A 20,352-nucleotide genomic window follows, 5' to 3' on the forward strand; every position below is an offset into this window, starting at 1 on the left:
ACCTTTAAAACAAGGGCCAGCAGAGCCTCACCCTTCTGGCACTGACAACTTCATGTACACAACAGGACAGACATGTGACAGGGAAGAGGAGAAAATTCTTCATAGCTCAGTCATAAGGTCTAAAACTATAGCTCCCACAGCAGCATCAGGCTAGCACTAGCAAGCAGTGCCACTGAAAGAGGTATCCCTACCTCCTCACACACATAACAGGTTATTTCCAGTTGGAATACCTGCAGGTAAGTGGTACTGTCCACTCTGGCAGCAGTACCATCACACACTAGTTGCTGTGGGACTACACTGTCTGGAAAAGCAACAGAGTCATGAGAGTCTGATGCATGCATCTAGGGAGTCCTGCAAGCACAATCAAGCACTGGAAACACCCAGGCAAAAGCAGCAGTTTTCTGCAAAGGAGCCTCTTTATAAGACAGAACAAAAAGAGGTCTAACAGTGTTTTTAGAAAATAAGCTCCAAGGAATGAATTGAGTAAAATATTGAGACTAGGGCAGAAGTAGTTCTTTTTAACAGGTCCCCCAAATTGCAATTATGGGCACAGAAGAGTGTTATCCTCCCTAGGATAAATCCATCCTACAATGGAGTGCTCTGCAGAAGAGCCAGAGGTAACCTGGAGGGGATGCTTGCTCCAAAGCACCATTCTGAATGAGGTCCAAGGCAGGGAACACAGCTCCCTGCACACTAATAAACAATGCATGCATATTCAGAATTAGGAAGAACTGTGCAGGGTGTGTCTTAAATCCTGCTGTCAAAGGCAACTGACAGCCAAGTTCTAACAGGCATTAGCAGTCATAAGAGAAGTGACAAGCTACATTACCTATTTCAGGTTTGTCAAGGAGACTAACTAGGATGCGGAAGGGTTTCAAATAAGCTTGATGCTGTTCCTCTGTATCAGGCTCTGGGAATTTCTGCTGTAAAATTTCAATCAAACTCTAGTAAAAAGAAAACATCAAATTGTTATGGAGAGAAGAGAGACTGCTATTTTACTAATACCTGAAGTGTTTCTAAATTTGATTTTGTTTTGTACCGACTACAATTGAATTTCAATTTTCCATTAAGGGTAAACAAATCAATGACATCTTTTCATCATCTGTACTCAAGAGCTGTTGTTATTCAGAGAAGCATTTTTAAATAATTCAGGCAGTTCATCAAAGATGCTACATTTTGGTTTTGTTAGATTCCATTTGTATTATAAGCGCATCCAATATTTGGATAAATACAGCAGAGCAGGCATCCAGGTAGATGAAAATACAACCACCAAAATGGCACTATCTATAGGGACAGAAAGTGAAGGACAAACCAAGGAGCACAGTGAACAATTCTAGATTCAGTTTGCACTAACATTTGAGAGGATCACAAATACATCTGTATGCAGCAAACACCAACCTCAACTAAAAGATCTTTAGAGTATTTTCCAAAGAAATAAATAGCATGGTCTTCTGAAGTTGTTGAGTCTGGAGCAAAAGTACCACCTTTAATATCAGAGCCTACAAGATAAACAGAGGCATCAGGAGTACACAGAAACGCTACAGTACAGAGCACTACACAGATGCCATTTATACAAATACTGAAATTATACCGCATATTTAACCTCTGTTGTTTCAACACTTTGCTTGAAACAAACTCACATACTTCCCAAAGACAACCCACATATCACAGCTTGAGGTATCCTGATGTGCTATACTGGACATAAATGAAAACCAAGGCCTGGTCCACACATGGGGTTAGCAAGGAATGCCTTCATACAGCTACTTGGCTGCAGCTCTTGCCCTGATCACTTTTAGCATCTTCATGCTAAAAAGAGGCAGATGAGGAGAAGCTTTAGCTCTCTTATAGCCTCTCCTTTACAATTAAGCCCATGGGGGAATTAATAGACTATTACTTCCAGAAAAGCAAGGTTAAAATAGCACCCACTCTTCTTAGTCCAATGAATCACTTCAGAATAAATTGACTAGAGACTAGAAATAATCAGATACCCTGTGATTCAGGACAGCGAAACGAATTAATCTGTGAAGAGTAGACTTATTTGCCAAATAAATGCTTAATTTTACTAATCAGATACTTAATAAATGGCAACTAAACAACACTTTATTTTATCATCATTCATTAACTGCTGAAAAGGTGTATTGCAATTTTAAGCACTGACTTTTTTTTCTCTTAGGTATTCAGAATATTTGATATCACTGTATATTGTACAGTACCTAGCAACCATGCATATAATCTTCTATTGAGTGACATGTCTCTTCTCAACAATGTTTGTGTAGCAGCTGACAGAATATAGACTAAATCAGTCCTGTGCAATAGAATAGTGCTTTCATTGCAGTCCTAGGATGAAAAACAAAGGCATTTCAGCTGCTTATGAACACTGAAACAAGTCAAAGAGGTAATGAGTTGGTTTGGGTGTTTTGTTGTTTTTTTTTTAACAGGTGATATTAATGCTTTGGGAAAAAAAAACAACAACAAAAAAAGCAACAAAGTGTCAACAACAAAATATTCTGTAGAGAAAAAATCTCAAGAAAGGGCATCTGATTCAATTGTGATAATATTCATATTTAAGGTATAGAGCTACAAGTTAAGCTAAAAGTACTAAAGACTTCATTATGTTATAACTGCATGCCTAAAATTACTTGCTACTTTCAAAACACTGGCTATACTACCAGGTAAATTAGAAAATGATGGAGAACAACTCTAGTTTCAAGCAATATTTTCTCTCTAGTCTTTAACAGAAGTATCTTCGCTTAGCACAGACAGTTCTAAATGCTGAAATCCTAGTTGAAAAGAAGCTTGATATTTTTTGCACATGCCTTTTCTCAGGCCTGAATACTTCAAGAACATTCCAAATATCATGCAATTATCACTGTGAAAGCATGAGTCTGAGAAGCAGCAGAGTCTCCTCTACTATTAAAACTGATGCAGGAACAAGAAACTGCAGTATCTGTTTGATGACTTTGAAGGTACAAAATTCAGACTTTTGGCAATGACAGAGGTAGAAGCTGGATTGGTTTCACAGCAGACACTTTCTTACACAAAGTGTGCATGCGACTATACTAAAACAGTCCTCTTACCAAAGCTGTAGAAAATGGAAAGAAGAAGAGAATCACTTCTAGAGTGTTTCTTTGCACAAGGACATTTGAATCCAATACTGATACACACAAAGACTTTATCTGTTAAAGAAAGCACAACAGAGTTTACTTCATGATAGCACCTGAAGTGCAATCACTGCTAATAATCATAAGAAAGAAAGAAAGAAAACTTGCCTACATGTGAGCACTGTTTTTTGTAAGAAGCCATTTAACTCCTACCCACAAAGTGGGTTAAAAAAAAGAACAGGTAGAGAATAAATGTCAGGTTTATCTTCGGAATTGAAACACAGTCTTTTAAGGTTGTATGCAGTACCGATTACCAAAAACTACAGAAGCTTCAGAAGACTTACATTCTACAGGCTAACCAAAATCTGTATGGGAGAGTCTCTCCTATGTTTCAGAAAAGATGCTCCCATGAAGTAACAATATAAAGCAATTCTGAAGTGTGGACCTTTCAGCCTCTCTTTCTCTCCCTCCAAAACGTTAAGAGCAGGTTATTCAAATTTAATACAGAGAAGGCATAATTTGCTAGTATGCTTGTATTGTGGTAGATAAAACTGTTCTATGAGGAGCTCAATGAACTTACTGTGAGCCTATAATCGGTGCCAAGCATGTACTTCTGCTGTTTTCCAGACAGCTCTCTGTTGATGTGACTGACAACAAAAAGAGAAGCAGGCAGCCTGATGGATGGGCCAACCAGGACACTGCCCCAGAGTGCTCCATAGAACACTTCCTGGCCCATCAATAAGGAGAGCTTCAAAAGCAGAGCATCTGTTCTGTACGGAAATATAGTTTGCATGGGAAAACAGATTTTTGTTAGATCAGTTTGGTATCATAAAAAGGCAATTATACACAGAATTAATATTGACATCATTTATTTGTTTTTCTCATCTTGTATTATCAGTATTTCCCATTTCACATGAAGATGTCTGCATCTAATTATACAAAACCAGTAAAAAATCTTTTGTCACTGTGCACACTTATTGAGACAAAGCTTCTGTGGATACTTTAGAAACTTTGCCAGTAATTACCTGCAAGCATTTAGCTCTGACCAAATTACTGTAGAGGTGTGCAATAATGAACTGGAAATAATTTAAGATGGTGCAAGATTCTGGAAGCCAATTTAATCAATCTGGGATCTGGAAGATACCCTACAAATTTGTGCTTAAAAATGAATGGGCTTAATCTGTAAGTAACTGTATGAAGAAAAACATGAGATAAAATAACACAGTCAGCTACTGCACACATACTGAAATTAGTTTACTGGTAATAGATATGAAATATATATATATACTTATATATAATAAATATGGAATGTATATTGAAATTAGTTTACAAGTAATCACATTGGAGGTCCTGTGACTGAAGCCACATTTTCTGCTTTTGCCACTCTGTCAGTACTCCAGTGGTTAAATCACAATATTTACTATAATGTAGGAATTAAAACCTCACATGAGGAATGTAGAAGTGAGAAAAGAGGAAGATGTCCAGCACAGAAGAGGGTACACCACCATCCCCCACCCCTTGCAATGTGATGTTCTTTTCCATTTCTTTATGAAGTAGCCCTCAAGCCAATTTCCTTTTATATTTCGTGTAGGTGTGTGTGCAAACTCATGCATATGCATATGTCTAAGAAGGGAATAGTGTCCAGGCTGAAGCATGACCCGAGCTAGTACTTCCACCACTTTCAGGAACAGCACATGATGTATTACTGTTAGTCCTCAGTGTTGAAGATTCTGAAAACTTTCAGTGGAAAGCCTCTTGTTAAGTCAAATTTAAAATTAACCTGACACATGTTCTGAGAAGACATCTTGATCTACCTTTCCTGCTCCAGAATCATTATGATAAGTAAACTAAAGACTTTCTCATGTAAATTTATATTTCACAAAATTATATATTAATTTTATCATGAATCTTTCACAGGGAAACATACAGTCAGTTCCTGTCTGTGGTGCTGTCTGTTCAAAGTAAAGAGGAAAACAGTGCCATTAACAATAGGGGAAAAGGCATAAAAAACACAACTCAGATGTTGGAAGTTAATCTGCACTTCCCATTAACTCATGGCTTCAAATTTAGGCAGTTTCAAAATAGGTTCAGTCTCCCTAAAGAGACTTCAGATGACAGGAGACTTAGTTCCAAGGGAACACCTTTCTCCCTCACATCCCCAGCAACTAGTAGGGGAAAAAAGAAAACTATACACCATCACTTATAAGCCGCCTGACAAAAAGCACATACTAAAATTTATGTTTCTGCAGGAGATATGCAAGAGGTATATACTTGTCCATCGATCTGGTATTCCAGAATTGGCAACTAAATGCTATTCACCAAGTTGGGATCACATGCAATCTACTTTTAGCCACTCCACCAATTAATATGAGCCTTCAATTTAATACTTGTTTGTAAAAAGAGGCACTAGATGTAGAACTAGTTCTCCTTTCCACTGTAATCTTTGCAGCCTAGCATATCTCTCTCTGTGTTTTCGGGTTTTTTTTCCCATAAAGAGGAGAGAGAACAGCCAATACATCCAGACTAGTAGTACAGAAGGAAGCACATTACCACTGCAACATTAAGTAACCTCTTTAAACAAAGAAACATTTGGATGAAACCTAAGGTGTCCAAGTTCTTAAACAATCTTACAAAACAGTTATGGTAAGTGAAGAACAGTCAGTCTCACCTCTGTGCCTGGCAAAATCTTGGAGCAGTTTCTCCTGGAAGGCATGCTAAGGCACATGATAAACAACAAGGTGCTTGGTGACAGCCTTCACTAAGGGGAAATCCTGCCTGACCAATTTGGTGGCCTTCTATGATGGGGCTACAGAACTGATGGACAAGGGTAGAGCAGTTGATGTCATCTACCTGGACTTGTGTAAAGCACTCGACACTGTGCCACGTGACATCCTTGTCTCTAAATTGGAGAGACATCAATTTGCTAGGTGGACCACAGGTTCATAGGCATGGTTTAGCGTGAGGTGTCCCTGCCCATGGCGTGGGGGTTGGAACTTGATTATCTTAAGGTCCTTTCCAACCCTAACTACTCTATGATTCTATGATGCTAAGTAAAACCACTATACAAATGAGTGTAGAGTTGCTCTTGTCAGCACACTTCCTGATCCTGACTTTATCATACTAAATGCCACTGTCATTACTGCCAGGGCACCCAAAAGTGAAATAGACACTTTTTTCCACAACAGATTTTCTAAGAGTTTCCTCTTGCTTGTGTTTTCAGAACCTGAGGGTAAATATATGATACAGAAGTACAGGAAAAAATTCAGCTGCTCTCTTGTGTTACAATATTTAAATAGAATTTATCGATAAGGCAGTGGTTCGGGAATTCAGGTTAATTATTTAGGAGTTCAGAGGAGTTTTAAGAAATAAGTTTTTTTTTGTTTCTCTCAGCACTTCTATTTTTAACCCTCCCTTTCCTCTTCTCCTCCTGAGATAAAAACAGAGGGGGAAAAGATTTTTCTGCTTTAGCACTATCTACTGCATCTTTCATGGACTCATCATTTCTCCACCTTTAGAAGCTCTTTTATCAAGCCTTATATCTAGAGAGCTAAGAGAATTTTCTTGAGAATTCCTTAAAAAAGCAAAATACTGGCTATTATTTTTCATTAGCATTAGTTCTCACCTATCATAAATTTCTGATCCTTCTTCCAGTCCAGGCAGCAGTCCAATTACAAAGGCTTGAAGACCAGGCAGGAGGGACTTTTGGAGGGGAAGGAAATATTTCTCATACAAACCAAGGAGAACAGGCCTCACTGACATTGCTGCATTTGCCAGCAGAGGGAACAAACCAGAGCTTTATTAAAAACAAACAAACAAAAGAAATATTAGTTAATTAAAATAGACTGTGAAATGCATATGCTTTTAAAGAAAAGCTTACCTGTACAAGAATAAATCCTTGGCAAGCCATTTTGTCCCAATAATTTTAAAGATTATTTCATAGGTTTCTAATGCCTTTAAATGCACTCCACTGGGTAGTGCTGGATGCAAACACTGAGATAATCTTTTACTGATGATCAGCCGTCTTGGCAATAGAGAGTACTTCAGGTTACTCTGAAGAGCCTGTGGAAGAAAGAAGATGAGAATAAGTAGTTATAATGTAACAGAAAATGCATATGATGACTCTGTGTCAAAGGCTTCCTACTAGCACATTGAAAAGAGCTAAATACATTCAAGAGTTTTCTCTCATAAATGCACTTTGTTACACTGAAACAGGAGAATCCTGCAATTGAGTTTTCATTTGGAATCAGTCATAAACAATCTAGAAAAGTCTGATCTTACTTTGCTTATAGGCTGGAAAAGGAAGTTAAAGGACAGGACAGGGTACCCTCATAGTACCTCCAGGGGAACCAGGGAAGTGACAAGAAATGCATTTCAGCTTTTAAGGACAGAGAATAAAGCAACAAAGAACTACCTTTTCTCATAAATTTTAATTTCACTTGTACCTGAAATACAAACAAGAAACCTTCTGACCAAAGCTGGCATGATTAAATGGGACAATAGCATCTTAGAGTTATTTGTAGTTCTCCGTGGCTACATTTAGTAAGCTTTATTAACTATACCCACTGTACTGAGAAATATAAGTAAAAGATCTTCACAACAGGAAACAGTTAACTAAGTAGTGCAGACAGGCCAGGTCTCTGGAAAAAAAACAAACTAGCACTTCTTTGGAAAGGTTACTCTTTTCCTTTAATCATGCATGCATTTCAGTGAGGTTAAGAAGTATGTCTCATCAATTCAGAGACAATTAAAAAAAGATGTTGCAAGCAAATGGCACTTTAGCCTTTGATTGCTTCCTGCTAATGCAAACAGATGTTTCACTGTGGATTGACATTTGTGATATTTTCAGGATTAGGTAGATTCTTGACTCTCCTAAAGGTTAAGTCATTGTCTTCTACATAGCGGTTTTAAACTTGAGGTTCTTCTATCCTGCCTGAAAAAAGGTTTTGAAAAAGCAGCAGACAAATGAACCAGCACTTCTTTGCTCATTTCCAAGGAAAAAACAAACGCAGTTCAGCAATGATCGTGGCATTCACTTGAATGATGAATACTCTCGTTGGCAGTAAGAGGAAGAGAAAAAACCCACCATCTTTCAAAGGTGTGTGCAACTTATTGTTTAAGATTTTGCAGTTGTTGGACATGAGAATCCAAGACTACAGCAACATTTCACACATGAAACTAAACTAGCTTATACATGTGGAGTTACCTTTAATATCTTATATTTGAGAGATTTACTTATATATTACATGAGTAATATTAATTCAATGGTAAAGATTGAAATCCTTAATACTTGTAAGAACTTCAAAGACTGCAGGAAAGCTGGACTTTGAAACATTCTGTTCATATTGGTCAGTATGTATTTGCCTACACCCTCTCTATATATGTAAGAAGGTAATTATAGGAAAGTATGCTAATGGTAAATATTTTTTCTCTCATGATTGAACAAATACCATCTTAATAAGTCTATCAGTTAAAATTTAAATATCAACTAGGTAGAAAATGAAAACATTTACTATTTATAACACCGAGAACCTGATCCATTACAGAAATAATGCCATCTCATAAAAAAAGCCATTTAACTTATATCATTTCCTAAGGATACCAAGCAAATCTGCACCAGTCAAGAAAAACTCCGCTTCACCAAACATCAGGGATAGCCAAGCAAAACATTTAGTCAGAACAGGAAAAAATACTCCAGGCATACTAGGAGTCAAATAGTGGATATTCAGGGATAATTCAATTTTAAGTATTTCTGCTGAGTAACTCTGAAACCTTCACATGTTCAAATTCCACCAGGTGAGACTACCTTAGAACAAGACTACATTCATGTATGTGTGCCAACTATACTGCTTCACCTAAAGAATCAGAATACATCTCTGTACTGGAAGCAAGATTTGAGCAAGATTTGAAGACATTTGTTATGATCCTCACAGATAAGCTGAGGAGAGTTTCAGTCCATCACATCAGAACAATTCCGAGATGAAACTCCCTTCTCAAAGGCATGCAATCTTTTTTTTTCCTGACTTCGGTTGAAGAAATACACAGTTGGACACAAACCACAATTCTTCTCAAGAGTGGGTGTTCCTAGTTAACAGTTGTCTCTGATCTTCCAGCACATGCAAGGAATCTTAAACCCCACTGCAAAATGTGAGATGACTGCGGTTGCACCAAGAGCCTTTCCAGCAGCAGGGTGGGCTGGCTGCTACTTTGCTGAAAGGTAAATTTTCAGATTCTTAACAGCTTCTCTGTTGGGAATGGCAAGGATCAAAGAATTTTGGAAGGGTTGCAAGACATTAATTAGTGGGCTGATCTAAAACTGTTAGTTGAAATAAGAGTGACATGATAATATACATATTTAAAATTGCTAATTAGTTTCTGTGAGCTGACAGGCAAAGCTAAGCTTGATTTTTTAAATCAAGCTTGATTTGTAAATCAAGCTGAGCTCAAACAACTGAAAAAGGGAATCACTTGCCTGTGAGATACAGGACTGCTGAAATGCCGCCATAATTTCAGCTGCTACAGGTAGTTAATGTTCTGGTAGCAAGGCTGGTATCATTGGCACTGCATGCAGACGAAGATCCCATCCCAAACCATTGCTTCCACATTCAGAATCCAGCACAAATGACCACAGATGGACAACTCTAGGTTTCCATATTTATTATTCACCCACTCTTTTAAAGATTCTTGTAAGCTTAATTTGATTGTCTTTGATAGGCTGAAGCCCATTCATGATCTGCTTTCCCTTCATGTCTCCAACTGATTTCCACATGAGCAATTACAGTGGCAGAAGTGTTAAATGTCACTGGAACTGCTAGAAAGGTTTGGCTTAAGAAGCCTGAACTGCAAGCAAGTACTCCACACTTAATATATAATCCCAGGGTTTGATTTTCACAGAGCAATGAGAAATGAACAATCTCAGAAACCCAAGAAGTACTTGACCTACCACTGGCTTTTAGAATAAAAACTTTAATCAGTAAGTCAAGAAAAAATGAGACATGTGAAGTAATAACTTGTGTCCAGGTGCATGTTTAGTTTTCAACTTTTTACAGATTTTTTCTTTATGACTGACTAGAAAACACATTATACACACCAAAACTTTTCTAATGCATAAGCATGCTCAGGTTTTATTTGAATGTGGGCTTTAAAGGATAGAAAGGGAAGACTGTTCTTTACAGCAGTATATACATATGCCTTAAAACAAAACAAACACAGACACACAGAGGAGTATTTGCATTTCCACATTACTGGTTTAAGTCATTCTGCACTGCTTTATAGCACCACTAAAGATGTTGTAACAATTTGCCTAGACATTAAAAAAAAACCAAAACCAAATCAAGTAAATATTTTTATTTATATAACCAGAATTCCAGAAAATAAAGCACATACATATATATATTCATAAGATTCTATGCAACTAGGAGATACTATGATTCATGTTTTAGACAACACTGGTTGGGAGGAGAAGGGAAGAAGGAGAGCCTGTGATTCCATTTTCCTCCAATTAATTATCCAAGTTCAAAAAAAAAAAAAAAATCTAAACAGATTCCCTACATATAGCAGCATGAAGTTCAGACATGGTTGTGAGAAAATTGTAAACAAGGAGCTGGAGTTATATTAAAAAAAGGGGGTGGGGAGGAAGATGTATAAAATATCCCTCGTTCAGCACACTGAATTTGCGCATCGGGTGTGGTGAAGTTCCATAAAGCAATTAGAAGACAAGGCTTTCGCTCTTCTCAGAGATATGAGGCTTGCCTTCAACAGAAGGTAAATGGCGCTTATGTTTGTTATTTGGCCAAAAGATGTTATAAAGCCATGGCAGAGTTTTCATATGAAGCAACTGGTGTAATTAATGACTATGCTCATTAAATCCATGTTTCAGAAGAATCCTTCTCTTCTTTCCCCTCAAGAACAGACATATTGTGACATTAAGTATTACTACTGAAACAAACAATTGCGCAGCTGTACTGATTTTTGGTCTTTCTCTCTCCTTCTGCTCCAAACAGATAGTGTTTAGTTGAGAACTGGCTACCCAGGATTTGGAGAAGGCTGAGGTTCTGAAGGACTTCTTTGCCTCAGTCTTCACTGACAAAGGCTCTGACCACAACACCCAAGTCTTGGAAGGCAGACACAGGGACTGTGAGAATGAAGACCCTAGGCCCACTGTAAGAGAGGATAAGGTTCAAAATTATCTTAAAAACCTGAATGTACAAAAGTCCATGGGACCTGATGAAATCAATCTGCGGGTCCTGAAGGAGCTGGCAAATGAAGTTGCTAAGCCAATGTCCATAATATTTGAAAAATCATGGCAGTCAGGTGAAGTTTGCAACGACTGCAAAAAGGGAAATATAACCCCCATTTTCAAGAAGGGGAAAATGGAAGACCCAGGGAATTACAGACCAGTCAGTCTCACCTCTGTGCCTGGCAAAATCTTGGAGCAGTTTCTCCTGGAAGGCATGCTAAGGCACATGAAAAACAACAAGGTGCTTGGTGACAGCCAGCATGGCTTCACTAAGGGGAAATCCTGCCTGACCAATTTGGTGGCCTTCTATGATGGGGCTACAGAACTGATGGACAGGGGTAGAGCAGTTGATGTCATCTACCTGGACTTGTGCAAAGCGTTCGACACTGTCCCACACAACATCCTTGTCACTGAATTGGAGAGACATCAATTTGATGGATGGACCACTTGGTGGATAAAGAACTGGCCGGATGGCCGCACACAAAGAGTTGTGGTTAATGGGCCCAGTGTCTGGCTGGAGACCAGTAACAAGTGGTGTCCCTCAGGGATCGGTGTTGGGACTGGTCTTGTTTAACATCTTCGTTGCTGACATGGACAGTGGGATTGAGTGCGCCCTCAGCAAGTTTGCTGATGACACCAAGCTGTGTGGTTCAGTTGATACGCTGGAGGGAAGGAATGCCATCCAGAGGGACCTTGACATGCTTGTGAGGTGGGCTGATGCCATCCTCATGAAGTTCAACCATGCCAAGTGCAAGGTCCTACACCTGGGTCAGGGCAATCCCAGGCACAGCTACAGATTGGGCAGAGAAGAGATTCAGAGCAGCCCTGTGGAGAAGGACTTGGGGGTGTTGGTCAATGAGAAAATGAACATGAGCTGGCATTTGCAGCCCAGAAAGCCAATCGTATCCTGGGCTGCATCAAAAAGGAGTGTGACCAGCAGGTCGAAGGAGGTGATCATGCCCCTCTGTTCTCGTGAGACCTCACCTGAATATTGTGTGCAGTTCTGGTGTCCTCAATATAAAAAGGACATGGAACTGCTAGAACAGGTCCAGAGAAGGGCCACAAGGATGATCAGGGGACTGGAGCACCTCCTGAATGAAGATATAGGCTGAGAAAGTTGGGGCTGTTCAGCCTGGAGAAGAGAAGGCTGCGTGGAAACCTAAGAGCAGCCTTCCAGTATCTGAAGGGGGCCTATAGGGATGCTGGGGAGGGACTCTTCATTAGGGACTGTAGTGACAGGACAAGGGCTAACGGGTTAAAATTTAAATGGGGGAAGTTTAGATTGGATATATGGAGGAAATTCTTTACTGTTAGCGTGGTGAGGCACTGGAATGGGTTGCTCAGGGAGGCTGTGAATGCTCCATCCCTGGCAGTGTTCAGGGCCGGCCTGGACAGAGCCTTGGGTGACATGGTTTAGTGGGAGGTGTCCCTGCCCATGGCATGGGGATTGGAACTTGATGATCTTAAGGTCCTTTCCAACCCTAACAATTCTATGATTCTATATTCACCTTGAGGTTTCTGAATCAAGAAAAGCCTGCAGAAACTAGAAGTAACACACTTATTTTCTATTGCAAGTCAAATTAAAAAAAAAAAAAGCAACTTCAAAACTGCAGGCTAAATAGTAAAAATTAATATTGTAAGAACTTATAATCCATGCATTTACACGCTTGTGTTATGATCAAAGATAAAAAGCAGTTTGGAAGTGCTCTTTTAGGGCAAATATTGCTATCATTACTGAGCCTGTTAACCATGCTGTAAGCATAAACTAAATCCCTCTGGAACAATTGATTCCTCAAATGTTACAATATTTGCTTTCATGGTGAACTCTAACTATAAATGAGTATCTTGTTCAGAAAAGGGACGCTGGCCGTCCAGCCAGGCTCAGTGGCAACAGTCACTGGTGAAGCTTATGTACAAGTTATATTCCACCGGATATCCAAAAACTGTTGAAAAATTATTGAACTAAGTATTTCTGCCAATATGTGCAGCAAAATCCTGTCCATTATTGCTGTCAAACAGATGCAGGTTGGTGTTTTTTGGTAGATTGGTTGGCTTTTTCTTTTCTTTTTTAATATATATGGATTAAATGAAGAAACAGGGGAGTTTAAACATGCACTTGCCAAAAACCCAGTAAGATTTGTGCTCTTCTATGAATAAGTAAATTTCAGAGACTTACTGAAAGCCTTCCCTCGTAATTTTCTTACAAAAGCAGACTGCAAAATCCAGTATTTGCTACTGCTCAGTTCTTCATTTTGCAAACTGTGCCACTTATCTACTCTGCCTGCACCCACTGTTAAAATTTCTGAAAATATATATGCCTATAATCCGGATTAAAAATCCCAATGAAAGCTATGAACTTGGATTTTCCTAACTTCACAATATTTTTAGCCTCTTAATTGCCTGAAGTTCTTCCCACATGAACACTTTTATACGTATTTTATGTAATATACATATCTGTTTATACTCTGAATAGACAGCGACAAGTACTTTGGATATAAAAACTGTGTTAAAAGCACCTATTCCTCCAATAAATCCACATGTGCTGAACCACCGGTTACTTCTAGGTTTAAAAAGACAGTACCTCTGCCCCCAGCATTTTTCTATCAACGAGATTTCTCAGAGATTTCTTTTCACAACATTAGAACACACTGGCAAAATCTGCAACAGTGCAATCACATTTTAGCACTAAGACAATTGAGAAGAATTACTGTATTCTGAATGCAGCAGTCTGTAAGAACATCTGAAAACACCAGTCACAAAACGGTGCTTTCCAAACAATGAATATACACAGATTTGCAAAAAGAATAGAAACATGCTTCAAAGCTGTATTTGAAAACAGTGTTGAAAGGACAATAATTGTACTTCCTGAAGCATGTAGTAGCCTATGCTGCAACTACTAATCACTGGTTTACAGTAAATAGAGCTTGAACTGAAGCAAAGCACACAGAGACAGATATTTACAAGTGGAACATGTGTAAATTTTGGGGCAAAGCTGAAGACTCTCTTTAAACCATTAACATCCACGTTTACTGCCTGTTTAATCTACCCAGTTGCATCTGTCTGAATTCTCCTGCAAATATTTGCAAGCATTACTTTCCACTGTTTTGCCTTCACCATGATGCATAATACGCACTATTTAAATTAACCCCCCCCAGAATCTTTCCCTTACAACTTGGGGCGTAGTGTAAGTTAGTAAATTCTGCCAACTCTCCATTCTTCACTCATGTTCACACTTGGTACCTGCAGTTCTGTTCAGAACACTGCAGCAGAGGTTCACCTTACCTAGCCTTAGAAGCCTAGGTCAGCTAAACAACATGGACAAAACAATAGTAACTCACCTCAGGCTTCCTATAAAACCAGTGAGGAACACAAGCAATTTTAGGACAGCATTCATCTGACCTACTTTATATAGCAAGAGACGAGCTACAAAACAAAAAAAAAACAACCAACAATCACACACACAACCCCCCCCCCTCCTTCCCCCCACTTATTTCTGTCCCTGTCTAAAACTGATTCAGGGTGAAGCTGTCTACACTGAAGTCATGTGAAGTTAGATAAGACTCATCTCCCTTAAGTGACAAAAAACCACTGTTTATAGCTCTGCAAACTGACCGGTTTGGCTGCCCATTCAGATTAAAGTCAACCAGTTTCTCTGTTGCTTCCCTGGTTCTAGGGAAGCATAGGACCAGGTTCTTCTATGGTTCTAGAACCACAGAAGCACAAGAAAAACTGAAAAAAAACCTTTCAGTTTAACCTTGGCAGCTAATTAGCAGTGGAAAGAAGTAGTAGAGTTGTCTCTTTTCACCATGAGCAACAGCAGCAAGAGCTCCAAGATCACTTGTTTCAGCCAAGGCCAAAGGGATCTGGATCAGCTCCCTCCATTATTCTTCTCTTAAGTAGCAAAAGCCTGTGCTGCTTCCTCCAGACCTTGTATTGAAAGGGTAATGCCACCAAGCTTCTATAGAAATAAGTGTGTGTGTGTATTAAACTTGTTGGATTCAATAGCGCGAAGTGTTGTTGAAGCCTTCATACAGGAGAGAAAGCCTCAGAAAATATCAGACCTATATAAGCGAGAACACCCACGATTAAAGTAAGCAATACTCTCGAAGCATGAAAGTACTTCTGAAATGCCTTGACTTACACATCCTCTTTCAGCATTTTCACATTTGCTTAATAGGCATCACTGAACACCAGTTACTCACACCCAGATTCCTGAATATAACCATGTGCGGTTTTTAGAAACATTTTTATCATTGAGATACTCTTGATTTCCTCCCTCCTACCCATTCTCAGAACTGACTGTAATAGAAATAAGGCTCTTATGTTAGAAACACGTCCCCCTCCCCGCAACACTAACAGAACTCAACAACAATATTTATGGTTTAGGATGTAAGAAACCAAATAATCATAGCAGTTATGAGAATAGATACTGACATCTAATTCACAATCTTCCTTTTGGCAGCATACTCCCCTGACATATCCTTATGTTCAGATAACAGACAGAAGCAGATAAACACCGTGAATGATTTGCTCTACCAATACTTAAGCTCCTAAAATGATTAAGTCTATAAATACCACAGCAGATGGACTGGTGTAACAGCTAAAAGCTCTTTCGTTTGGCTTCTACTATGCTGCTACATATTTTAGCATTTCTGTACCTGAATAAGAGTTTCAGATGGGTGTTAATCAGTTCAGTGCGTTCATCTAGGTCAAGATAAAAGATCAAAGTCTACCTCCCGCCAAAGGTAGGAAATCTCTCATTAATCTTATTTCTTATTTTCCCTTTTGGGAGCAGCATTCTGAAGGCCTCTAACTCGCCTTAGTGACTCAGCAGGAATCATGATGAAACAGTGAAGGCAGAAATACATAAATCCTATTGCCAGAGTGATATTTAGCTTCTCTCCTCTGAAGAGGAAAGAACATGGCTACCCTTAATTTGGCAAATGTTTTCTCAATTGTCAAGAAGGGTAGGAAGGAAGACCCTGGTAATACAAGCCTGTCAGTTTCACTTCAGCACCTGCTAAAGTAATGAAGAAAGTTATTCTGGAAGTTACTGAAAAACATTTGAGAGACAACACAGTCATTGGGCATAGCCAGTATGGGTTCATGAGGGGTAGGTCACCAATTTAATTTCTGTTTATGACAAGGTCACCTATCTAGTTGACCAAAGGAAGCCAATAGGTGTGGGGGTTTCACATTTTAGCAAAGTTTCAATCGAGTCTCTCACAGTATCCTTCTGCATAAACTGCCCAGGACACAGCTAGACAAGTCCATAATATGCTGGCTGAGCAATTGGCTGATGGGTCGCACTCAGAGGGTTATAGTAAATGAGGTTACATCAGGCTGGCAGCTAGTCAGTTCCCCAGGGCTCAGTTTTAGGGCCAGTGCTCTTTAACGTTTTTATAAATGATCTGGATGCAGGAATTCAGTGTACATTAAGTAAACTTGCTGATGATACCAAACTAGGAGGACCTGTGGATTCCCTCAAGGGTAGAGAGGCCTTACAGAAAGATATAGACCAGAGAGCTGGGCAATCTCCAACCATATGAAATTTAACAGGACCAAGATTTTCTACCTGAGACAGGGTAATCCTGGTAATGCATACAAATTTGGGGATGAGAAGCTGGAAAGCCAGCCCTACTGAGAGAGGTGTGGCGGTTTGTGTTGATGGTAAGTTCAATATGAGTCAACAGTGTGCCCTGGCAGCCAAAAGGGGCTGACTGTGTCCTGGGGTACATCAAGCACAGCATAGCTAGCTGGTTGAGGGAGGAGACTACCCAACTCTACACATCCCTATCTTGAGCACTGTGTGCAGTTTTGGGCGCATCAATGTAAGAAGGACATCAAACTATCAGTGTGTTTGGAGAAGGATGACCAAGATGGCAAAAGGTCTTGAGGGCAAGACTTACAAGGAGTGGCTGAGGTTACTTGTTTTCAGTTTGGAGAAGAGTAAGCTGATAGGTGCCCTCAATGCAGTCTACATGCTCTAGGGGGGCAGTGGAGGAGGAGGAGGAGGTGCTGATCTCCTCTCTCTGGTGACCAACAATAGGACACAAGGAAATGGAATGAAGTTGCATCAGGGGAAGTTCAAATTGGACATTAGGTAAAGGTTCTGTACAGAGAGGATGGATGGCCACTGGAACAGGCTTCTCATGGAAATGGTCATGGGACCAAGCCTGTCAGAGTTCAGGGAGTGCCTGGATGACACTCTTAGTCATATGGTTTAGTTTTAGGTAGTGAGTTGGACTAGATGGCTTTTATGGGTCCCTTCCAACTTGAGATATTCTACGACTCCATAAAATCTATGACTCTCCTGTTTAAACACTCTGTAGAACCAAGGCAAACAGCAACAGCAAAATCATGTGAGGCATCTATCTGGTAACAACAGATGTTTCCTTATGAATTCTGCGGGACTTGACTCCTCCCACCCGTTTCCTTAATGACTGTAACTACTCTTTCCCCACGCAGACTCAGACAGAGCATTATAGGACACAAAACCATATAACTTGTTTCTTGGGCAGGACAGAGGACACTTCCTAAGTGTTTTCCCTTAAAAGTCTTTTTCTTTCTTCCATTATTCAGCATGTTTTCCATGGTCACACAAAAGACAACACCAGTCACAAATCAATTGTTCCCCCAAATACAAAGGAAGGGCATGGTCAAGTAAATGTGATCTTTAAATATAAACTTTGACTCAATATATTCTAAAACTTGTGACCTCCTGTTCTTTTCTAGCTGCTGTAGAGTGAGTAACCAGCATCCTTAAGTGCTCTTTTGCTGCAAAAACTAAATTAACTTAGCTGTAAAAAGGAAACAAATACCATTTGAAGGAAACCTCTGTTGGTTTTACCAGAAATTCTCACATTTATACAAAAGACACAGACTTAGCAGAATGATTTTTCAGTTTTGCTAAGTACTATAAAGTTAATAACAATACAAAGATCATAAACAAATGAAAAATACCCCTATGACACTGTACCTTATTGAGTTTGCCAAGGGAAGATATAAGATCTGCCCATTCACTTGACGATTCAAAGTTTCTCAAAGCTTTCTCAATTGATGAAGAATAATTTCTGTATCTGTAATCACCAAGTAACTCCTGCTCTTCTGGATCCATCTTCGGTTCTCATAGCAAGGTGGAATTGCCTGATAAGCTAAAACATGTACACAGTTACAAAAAGATAACCCACTTTTAAATTCTGGCAAACCTAAAGTACTGTAGGATAGTAAATATGTAGAAGCTGTGATGGACCACAATAAACAGGGCACCTGATCAAGTTTCAACACAATGTTAAAAATAATTTAACACACATGACTCCAACTCCCCACTGTCTGTTTTAGAAGTTTTGCAGTCACATTTTCCTATTTATGAAACATGTTTTTTCCTTCCATGCATGTGGATCTCTCACACAGTAACAATGAGAAGGAATATGAAGTCTCACTCTAGACAGTCAAAGTACTGACAAGGAGATAGGGAGAAACAAGTAGTTTTCATAACCTGTCATCTGTGATTTGAAAGGTTACCAGTAGCTCTGGAATGTGAAACATTTCATATCAAAATACAACTTTCCAAAAGGAATTCCGTTAAAGGACTTCTCAGCCAACAGCAGAAGGAGCTCTCCGAGCTCTGCATGTCAACTTGGCAACAGCAGCTGCTGAAGTACAAGACTAAGGTATTGTGCCAGCATCACCACATGCATTCTGATTTTCCTTTATTTTACCAAAGAGTACCCATATATATTTATGGAGGATAAAAAAGTTATCCAGACCTGATTTTCTCACATTCTGTAATGCATTTAGATTAAAAACCTCAAACACATCTGGTTTAGAACAACTGGAAACAAGCGTGATTGGATTTTATGCACTGAAAAGTCTTATTTTCACTCTATGACACTAGTTCTCCTGTTAGCTAATATAAAAAGATAATAGATGCTTAGGTTTAGGAATGCCAGACTTAGGTCAATTTGTGCTCCATGACTGATAAAGAAGAGAAAGCCAAGTCCCATAACAAAACATTTTATAATGTTTCTGAAAGACATCTTCATTCAATTTCCTACTGTTAGGACACAAAAATAAACCTAAGCTGTCTCTACATTCTTTCAAAGCAGGTCATCTCTCAGAGTGTTAAAAAAAATGAGATCAATAACTGTCTATTGTTGTAAATAATACAATCTTTAATAAATAATCTTTAATAAACAATAATAGCTCCATCAATGGTAGTAAACTCTCAAAACCAAAAACTGCTGGATACACCCAAAAATGAGAAAGGATTTTAAACGCAGGATTAAATACAGGTTTGCACTCCCCAACAGCAGAATTCAACCTCTGCAAATGCAATTGCTCTGTCATCCAACCTAGATCCACGTCTATGGAAAAACATAAAAGTACTATCACACAATGTCATCAGGGCTGGTTTGGGTTGGTTGGTTTTGCTTGTTTGTTTTGCTACAGTAAAGATTTAATTTTATGTTTTCACCAGGGTGTATGCAGTGCTTTTCATAGCAGAGAGAGTAGAAAATCCATGTAGGGTATAACATTCATCAGGCATATTGCTACTCTTGCTCCAACAAGATTTAAAAAGACAATATCAACTCTACCTTAAAACCTAACAGAGCGGCAAACTTGCAATATAATGTCAGCACAAATTGTGAGTAATCTGATATAGACACTGATATATTGCCCTGCCATGGCAATAAATTGAACCCTATTTCCCTCATCTCATGTAAGTACCTTAATCATTGGGCTACTGGATTGTATTCATACTCCTCTGAACAAAGTATGAGCTAGAAAGCATTCTAGCATTTCTCTGCCAAGTCAAGAGTGCTGCCACTTTCATAAATAAGAGATTTGTCCAGATCATTTAGAACCCAGCAGCCGTTTTGCTGGCAGAACACATCAAATTCCTTCACCTCTAAATGCAAACCGGGAGCATGAATCCCTTAGAGGACAGGAATCAATGACATTATCAGCAGCACTTAAAGAGGTTCTAAATATTCTGTGAAAATCATGTCCTAA

General features: G+C 39.1%; 1 protein-coding gene across 3 annotated transcripts in view; it reads right to left on the bottom strand.

Annotated features, from left to right (window-relative positions):
- Positions 1–20,352, bottom strand: part of DOP1B (DOP1 leucine zipper like protein B) — a 50,073-nt gene that overhangs the window by 28,481 nt on the left and 1,240 nt on the right. For 2 of the 3 annotated variants that reach the window (XM_061453642.1, XM_061453643.1), the window contains exons 2-9: positions 18,317–18,491; positions 6,979–7,160; positions 6,724–6,894; positions 3,682–3,871; positions 3,078–3,176; positions 2,214–2,337; positions 1,399–1,499; positions 830–944 (exon numbers count right to left, since the gene is read on the bottom strand). In XM_061453642.1, coding sequence (XP_061309626.1) covers positions 830–944; positions 1,399–1,499; positions 2,214–2,337; positions 3,078–3,176; positions 3,682–3,871; positions 6,724–6,894; positions 6,979–7,160; positions 18,317–18,454 — 1,120 coding nt within the window. In that variant the 5' untranslated portion in view covers positions 18,455–18,491. Of the gene's footprint in view, positions 1–829; positions 945–1,398; positions 1,500–2,213; positions 2,338–3,077; positions 3,177–3,681; positions 3,872–6,723; positions 6,895–6,978; positions 7,161–18,316; positions 18,492–20,352 lie in introns of those variants that run through there. The other variant, XM_061453644.1, reaches the window with a different exon arrangement.

This window comes from Pezoporus flaviventris, unplaced genomic scaffold (assembly GCF_033815535.1).
Source record: "Pezoporus flaviventris isolate CSIRO_AGI_PZ_B2104156 unplaced genomic scaffold, CSIRO_AGI_Pfla_v1 ptg000015l, whole genome shotgun sequence".
NCBI lineage: Eukaryota > Metazoa > Chordata > Aves > Psittaciformes > Psittacidae > Pezoporus > Pezoporus flaviventris.